Raw genomic sequence first — 8,186 nt, 5'->3', positions numbered from 1 at the left:
GGGGCTGTTGGTAGACTTGCAAATGAATCAAAGTAAAATGTAGAATTAGCCCTCAATAATGACGCCCCACCCAGAAGAAGGTTTGTCCTTTTCTTTTCCCATTTTCACAGAGTAGAGGTTGCTAACCGCTTGTTTTATATATTCTATTAATTTGTCTTTTTGCAGACTTGTTGGGTTTGGAAAATAACTACATGTTTCAATTGTGCCGCCATTGTATTTTGTATTTTGATAATCAGTTTATGTTTTTCATTTACGTGCAGATTTTATGTCACAGAAAATAATTATAAGTGGGTACGATATAGGGAATAATTGAAAGATTGTCTCAGCTTCTCCTAACGAGGCGTTCCACTAGCAACCCCGCCTCTTCTCTCCCAACCAGCTTTAGTTAAACCTTTCACTCTCAAATCTCATTACTGAGTAATTCCTTACTGCCCACTGTACAATTCTCATGATGTGAGTTTGGAGAATTGGTGTTGGAACAATGACTAATCCCCTTATTGATATTTATCTTTATTCTCATCACAAGTCTGCTTGATATTGTATTGATATCGTTAGGAGAAATTCTGTCTTGATCATTTATGGGAGTTGAAGGGTTGAGCGAAAGGGAAAGCCCCGTTATCAATGTCTACACACTTAAGTGAACATCAAGTGCACGGTATGTATAGCATACTATGGTTTATTTACAGAATTGTCAATAGCTTCAAAGTTTTTCGTCTTCTTTTTACGATGATAAGTCATAAATGGAGCCTCATTCAAGGTCATCTTATAGCAAGTTTTGTACAGCTCTTTGGAAATATTAGTTCTCAAAGCATAACCATGAACAAAAATTCTCTTTCCGGGAATTAACGGAGTGAGAACGTTATATTCTTGTACACAAGCACTCTTTACGGCTTTTAACTTTTGCTGAAAGATGGAAAGATCGCGATAGAATTCTGGACCTTCGTCGCCTATCATTCTCCACAGCGTTTTGTTGAAGTAGTCATACAATAATACATCCCCAGCGTTCCACTTTTTAATCTGTTCTCTGACCTTTTTGGAAAGGTCTTTATTACGAACGTGCTGCTCCCCTCTCTCGTTGAGTTTGAAATACAAAATGTCCTCGAATTTCCAGCAGAAACGTCGTTTTAGAAGAACTAAAGACTCGTCGAAGTATTCCATGAGCATAACTATGTCAAACTCCTGTGCGACAAATCGGATGTAATCGCGCACCGCAGTTAGATTTTCGTAGAAATCTGTGTTAAGTCCTAAATCGAATAACGTAGGGTTCTTGATTAAGTTTAAGGTTATATATCTACCAACCTTTGCTTTAACTTGATCGAAATATAATGTAGAATTATCCAGGAAAGCTTCCAACTTAAAACGTGCTTTTTGTAAGCCATCAAAATGATACCACAGATGAAAAAAATTAAAAACAGATTCGAATTGCATGACTGGATCTCTTAAAATTGTAATGTAGCGTGATGTTTCTTTTGGAAAAAGCCAGTTCATGGGAACTTTGTTGTACCTGGCATGATTGCAGAGGATGTTCGGTGGTCTACCATAAGTGGATTCTACAAACGAGAGACGAAATGACGATGGCCAATGGAATAAGTAGCTCTTGACAGGAAGGGTGATTATCAAATCATTTTTGTCACCATAGCGGTTCAAGATGTTTGTGATAGTACTGGAGCCTGTTTTGTGTGTCTTCAAGAATAAAATATTTCTCACTGGTTCGCATAAGCGAGGCTGGCTATCTAGAGATTCCCAGTTCATGCTGGAAAGTTCCTGCTCGGATGTCCTGTAGCAAATGAAATAATAAATGAAAAAAAAACAGATAAATGGGTGAAAAATGAATAGATGAATGAATGAAAGTGAGTCGAGTAATAATTGATAATTAAGAAGAGAAAAGCAGGATAAGAAACATTTAGAGAGAAATGTTTATACTCTAGGAAAATATCAGCTAATTTTCCTTTAATTAATAAAAGATAATTTGGTTTTATCAACTGAACTGATAACTGATGTAAATTGGCCACCGTTAAGAGTTTCTAAAACTGACGTTTCCAGCGGTAGCCCTTCGTCTAAGTAGATAAATCGTGGGTTGAGTCTTGCCTGAGAACATAACACCAGAGCACCATTCGGGCCCTCGCTTAATAGATATTTTGTATACTTTAACGATAGTAGACTCGGGCTAGCTGGGCCTACAAACGAGTAGAGAAATTGTGGGTTGTGTTTTGCCTGTTAATATAACACCAGAGCGCCGTTTCGGGGCCCACGCTTGATAGACATTTTTGTATGCTTTAACGATAGGAGACTCGGGTTAGCTGGGCCCACAAACATACTGCATAATGCTGAAATGTTCTATCCTTTCGAAGCACTCTTCAAGGGAACTGTGGCAAGGATCAATCGGCAAAGAACTTAATCACAAAAAGGTTGACTTTCAAAAATATATCAAGTTTAATCTGTTAAAAGTACGATGTACACAGCAATGACTTTCGTGGTTTTATTTAAATAAATTTTATAAATTATTAAATTTTATTTTATCCATATAAATTATAAATTATACAACACCTTATGGAAATACTCTCCTAGCATAGTGCCATCCATTCAATACTTACTGTGAGGTAAAAATTTCATGTTCTTCGTTAACTTGTAGCAAGAGGAAAATCATCATCACAATGGAGAAGACGAAACAAAATGAAGTTTTCTTGTGAACCCTCACCCTCATAATATCAGTTGGTCTCAAACTGAAAATATACAAAACAAAATACATCATCTGTTATGCAAATAAATACAAATCATATTTGGTTTGAAAGAGACATGTAATTGCCACATTCTTAAATGTTATTGAATATAGGGGTCAAAACAATCAGTATAACATTTCTGGCTCGATGAGGCAATTCGTCATTGAAATGTCTGGCAAACTTGACTGAATAATTTATTTGTTTACAAACATCGCAACTTATTCAATTCTTTACCAAATGCAAAACAGACATGCTTTTACGCCATGATGGTGGTCAATTCACAGCTTTTAGGAAGTTCCATTTGATTCACGTTCAAGGATTTGAACCTAATTAAAAGGAATCCTCGTTAATATCCTAAGAGGCTAGGCCTAAATCTCTTTAGTTTACCATTATATTCGTATTCCTTGTTAACCCAGCTTGAAAGTACCATTGAAATATAATGAAATATCATGAAGTCCTTTTCATTGAATAAGAAGTAGAGAAGGGAACAGACAGAGTGAAATCCGATAATGGTGAATAAAACATTATATAGTGATCTAGTTTTTAAGTAAAAGTGTGCAGGAATTTTACTCCACGATTGTTAGCTGAAGTTAAACGCTAAACGTGTCAATGGGCTGAAGAGACGTTACTTGGTATAACAATCATGAGATGGACTATAATGTGGCTGGAAAGACACGTATCCTGATAAAATATAGCAGTCGTTTCGTGTTTGCCCCCCTCGAAACATTTCTAGATGCTGAACTGAGCAGATTAATCTAAAATTTGAGTAAAATCGCCCTGAAATGTTTCGTTTCTCCTCCGCATATAGATTATTTCTTCTCTCTAACTTGCCTGTGTCATTGCTCTTTTAAAACCGTGACACCAGCCGACAAATTTAAATTGATGTTCTCTCTACAGGATATACAGGGGAATACTAAGTAGTATGTTTGGAAAAAGGATGACAAACCGGCTTACCTTCTCGACGTTTTCTTTGGATTGAGCGTGGGGTTGAATGCAAAAAACCTGTTGAGGCGATTGGGAACTGGCCTTATGCAAATCCTAGCAAAGAAACATTAGTTTAAGGTTCGCTGATTTTCTATGAAATTCATGTTAAAGATCACAATGTTAAATTATGATGTTGCGATCGACGCTAAAGCGGAATACAGAATATGCAAGAGGGACTGTATTTTTTTTCCTGCAAGATTTTACCTTATCTTAAACTCGGTCAAAACTCTATAAATATTCAGGCGATCGTGATCAGGACAATCACGAATATCTAAACGCTTGAATTACGCTTCATGGAAAAATAGGTTGCATCAATCACGCTGCCTGTCAAAAAGTTAGGAATCAACAGAAATTATGACAGATTCTTATGTAAGGAAGCACGAAATTAAACAGCTTTTTATTAGAGGAATTTTGGGTGTATACTCTTAAGTTTTGATGATCCAGCCTATAAAATTCGGAGAACGTAGTACTTGTCTGCATGATATATCAATGGACATAGCTTGTGGGTCACCGCAGGCATACTTCGTGTTATTTTCAAAACACACATAAACAACTTAATAATACATTCCTAGTATTTCTGCTGAAGAAAAACAACTGACATCGGATCAGCACGGCAAAATTTCTGCCGCTTATCATTAGCGTGACTAGACTGACCGAAATGAAAAAGCTTGTTTTCGAGATGTTTTCAAATTCATGCATGACTTGAGTAATAATTTAATGCCATCCGAAATAAACAATAGTTGTTAAGCTCGCTCCTGATGCATCGCCCTCCGTAGAAGGGATAAGTTATATTGCTGGTTCCATGAGGGTGGGGGTGGGGGTGGGGGTGGGAGGGGAGGAAGGGTAAGATCAAGCTTCTGATTGTGTAATATTTACATCACTGCGTTACGTCGGGTTTGCTAGCGCTGGTGGGGACACTTCCTGCTCTTTCAGCTGCGCCCCTCTTAATATTGGTCTCCGTCTTACCGTGTAGAACTGGGAATTGACTTCACTACAAGGATGCGAGGAGCTAGAGGACAGCAGTAATGGATCGTTGGCAAGTAAAACAAAAAACAATGAGCGGTATACACGTTTAAATACTTTTAATTTTTTCATCTAAGACGATCTAAGTGCAGTTCATGTTTGTCTATAGTTAAAAGTTGTCGATACAATTTTTCGCGATGGTAATCGAGATATGGTATCTCATTCATTATCATCCTACTACAAGATTCATTAAGACTTTTAGAAATGTTAGCTTTCACTACATAGCCTCGCACCAGTCTCCCAGCATAGGGCCTGGTCAGAAAATTCCCCTCTTGTAGACAGGTCATTTTGACGCATTTTAATTGTCTTCGAAAGATTGCGAGATCTTTGAAAAAATCTGGGCCTTCTTCTGCTATCATTTCCCATAACTTCCGTTTAAAAGCGTTATACAGAAGCTCATCGCCAGAATTCCATTTTACAATTTTCTCTCTAACATCGTTAGATAGATTTTGTTTATCGGTGTCTCTCCTCTCGTTGAGTTTAAAGTACAGAATATCGTCGATTTTCCAACAAAGTCGTCTTTTCAAAAGCACCAGTGACTCATCGAAGTATTCCATGAGCATAACAACGTCGAATTCTCTTTGTAGGAATCGAATGTAGTTCTGCACTAGACTTAGATCATCATGATACTTTGTGTCAAGACCCAGATCAAATAACGCTGGATTTTTCATCAACTTTAACAAACCAGAGTTTTTTGTTCGATTTGCTACTTTAAGGTATACCGTTGGGTTCTGAAGAAACTTTTCAAGAGGCGACGAAGCATTTTCCAATCCTTTAAAATGTTTGCCGAGAAAGAAGAAATTAAAGATAGACTCAAAATGCTGTGTTGGTTCCCTCAATATTGTAACATAATGAGTTGTCTGTTTTGGAAAAAGCCAGTTCATTGGTGCTTTTTTGTATCTGGCATGGTTACATAAGATATTTGGCGCTTTCCAAAGTACCTGTGTAAACCGGAGTGAAAAGGAAAGAGGCCAATAGAAACTGTAGCTCTTTTTAGCCGCAGGCATAGCAAATATTAAACTTCTAGTATCGCCGTAACGATTTAAAATGTTTGTCACCGTACTGGAACCGGTTTTGTGCGTCTTTAGGAATAAAATGTTGTTCGCCGGTTTACATTGAAGTTGCAGCTTATCTGTTGACTGTTCAAGAGGGTCAACTTCCATCAGTTTCCTGTAAAGTTAAGAAAGTAGTCAAGAATGACTTCATCAATAAATAACAAGTTAATTGTAATAGGTTTGATTCAATGGCTCGTCAATCAATGGCACAGTAAGTAGTGGCGCTCAAAGCTTGTATTGTTGTCTTTCCCGTGTCCTTGGAGCCAAACAGGGAAAGCTTGATCGAAGCAGGTGTTCATTTACCCCATACCCTCTACTTTTTCCTCTCCCTGTTTGCCTTCGAGTAACTCTTGGCTAGGCTTACGCTTCTACCGTTTCCGAGGAAACGCAAAAGACCGCTGTACAGGCAATGGTAGGTGGTATCTGAGAAAAGAAAGTTTTAAATGATGCACCCCGCTCGAAAGCTTTATTTTCTTTTTTTTTTTTTGCATTTAATTAATAATTAGTTTACATTACAAGGATACAGGAAACGAATGAATGGATAAATAATAAATAAACGAAAACTCAAAAACAAAACAGAACAAAAAAACATAACCATGCAAAAACAGCACACTCACCTTTCTAAGCTGAGCGATTTGCTACACAGATCTCTTTCAAATAATTGTAAAACGAGCCATGAGGCAAGAAGAAGAGTGGAAAATACCATAATTACGCGTTTGTGAAATTGCATCATGTCCTTAATTGCACCTCTGCAATCGGGATCGTAACCTGCAAATGGGCATAACACATGCATTTTGCTTTGCTTTCATCAAATATCAAACTTCACGTATTTTACCGGCAGCTATACTGAATTGTAATAAGAATGATAAGCGATTCAGAATTCAAAAGATTGTTTTGGAATACTTAAGAAGCTCCTAATAAACTAAATAATAAACTCAGTATTTATCTTTGTTCTGAGACATCACTGACAATCGAAGCCATGTATCGCTCACTGCAGGATTTCTTTATCTTTTTTCTTTCATTTCGTGGTTACATGAATGTTCAATCCACCTCAATTTTGAGTCGATGAGCGTTTATGTAGCAAAACTCCTTCGCTATCCGCCACATAGACCTAAATATGATAAAGCTTTTAGGTTATGAGACAGTTAAAACTATGCAGAAGTACAATGATAATCGAGCGATATCGTTCGTTTTACAAAGTAATCAAATAATGTACAAATAACCCTAGGTCTTGTATTTCACCAAGATGAACGATGACGACCTTTTCAGTTAACGATACAGTTGCTAGTTCTTGGCAATCACTAACTTGAACACCAACGTTCTTCGAGAAATGAAATATGGAGGATTAAAGAGGCGAATAATTATAACTTTGACAGCCGATATACTTAAACGAGGTATACACTCTGCTAAAGCTGAAAAGGAAAAGGATGGATGCTCGATAAAATGGCCTCACCGTTTCTTTTTCCGTCGAATCAAGTGCGTGTCAAACCATTCAAGCGTTTATAAGATGCACTTATGCTAATCTTGTCGCATAGAATGATTAATTATTTTACAAAACGGAAATTTTCAATATTAGGACGATTAGACTAAGTGCCGTTTTCCTACAACAGTTTTGTTATGCTTCACTAACTAACTAGTAGCTACAAAGCTCAAGAAACTAAACCGTGGTGGACATAATAATGCGGGTAATTGTGAAATAACTACAGCTACAGTTCTGACAACAAGAGCAAGCCTTCGACTACGGTTCGAATATTCGCTTTTACAGTTCAAGTGCCCGTTAAATCATTCAAAAAGGCATCAAACATCTTACTTTCAAATTGCTGGTGTCAAATTTCACCACTCCACGCTTCCAAATGTTGGATATTGAAAGGAAGAATTAGACGCAGCTTTAGGCAATGGTTGCGGATTCAAAAGATTGTTTTGGCGTTATCAAGCGCCCTGTCGGTTCTCTGCAAAGAGCCTTAAATTAATAATTCAGCATTCTTGCCGAGATATCATTGAGGCTGATTCCATTTTTGTAAACACCTGTCACATTAAGAAAGAAAATGAAGCATTGAAGTTAGTTTATCTGCAAGTTTTAATAATCTTGTTTTCTTTTGTTTTTGTCTTCAGTTATTATTAAAAAAATTTAGAATTACGAATTGTTATTTCTGATTTCGATTGCAAAAATGACAAAACAGCCCTCTATCAAACAGAACTAGAACTGATGATCAGTTTTACCTCTGGTCCAGAAAGGCCCGTTTTGAAAATACTTTTTTCTCGGTATATGTAGCAACTTAACAGTCGGAAAAGCTATCGTTTTTTTTTTTTTTTTTTTTTTTTTCAAAATTTCCAATGTTCTTAACCCTTCGAAATCGAAAACGCACCATAAATCTACTTCGCTTTATCATTTTATTGTGGACGA

The 8,186-nt window shown here is 36.9% G+C and overlaps 2 protein-coding genes across 4 annotated transcripts; both read right to left on the bottom strand.

Annotated features, from left to right (window-relative positions):
• Positions 1-660: 660 nt before the first annotated feature.
• Positions 661-3,761, bottom strand: LOC113667520 (galactosylceramide sulfotransferase). 2 transcript variants are annotated; one of them, XM_089198934.1, is made up of 3 exons: positions 3,675-3,761; positions 2,595-2,723; positions 661-1,777 (listed from the first exon to the last, which is right to left on the bottom strand). In XM_089198934.1, exons 2-3 carry the CDS (start codon positions 2,702-2,704, stop codon positions 670-672), a joined length of 1,218 nt encoding a protein of 405 aa, XP_089055060.1. In that variant the 5' UTR covers positions 2,705-2,723; positions 3,675-3,761; the 3' UTR covers positions 661-669. The 2 variants fall into 2 exon arrangements, with proteins under 2 accessions (XP_089055060.1, XP_027039153.2); XM_027183352.2 differs by lacking the exon at positions 3,675-3,761 and having other exon boundaries at positions 2,548-2,649.
• A 1,010-nt stretch (positions 3,762-4,771) lies between these two features.
• Positions 4,772-7,735, bottom strand: LOC113667566 (galactosylceramide sulfotransferase). Of its 2 annotated transcripts, XM_089199776.1 has the most exons (3): positions 7,593-7,735; positions 6,400-6,550; positions 4,772-5,897 (listed from the first exon to the last, which is right to left on the bottom strand). In XM_089199776.1, the coding sequence occupies exons 2-3, from the start codon at positions 6,513-6,515 to the stop codon at positions 4,796-4,798; spliced, it is 1,218 nt and encodes a 405-aa protein (XP_089055902.1). In that variant the 5' UTR covers positions 6,516-6,550; positions 7,593-7,735; the 3' UTR covers positions 4,772-4,795. The 2 variants fall into 2 exon arrangements, with proteins under 2 accessions (XP_089055902.1, XP_027039213.2); XM_027183412.2 differs by lacking the exon at positions 7,593-7,735 and having other exon boundaries at positions 6,400-7,262.
• Positions 7,736-8,186: the final 451 nt, after the last annotated feature.

This window comes from Pocillopora damicornis, chromosome 3, assembly GCF_964200805.1.
Source record: "Pocillopora damicornis chromosome 3, jaPocDami1.2, whole genome shotgun sequence".
Lineage (NCBI taxonomy): Eukaryota > Metazoa > Cnidaria > Anthozoa > Scleractinia > Pocilloporidae > Pocillopora > Pocillopora damicornis.
The sequence above is the reverse complement of the archived record's forward strand: the minus strand, read 5'-3'. Positions and strand labels throughout refer to the sequence as shown.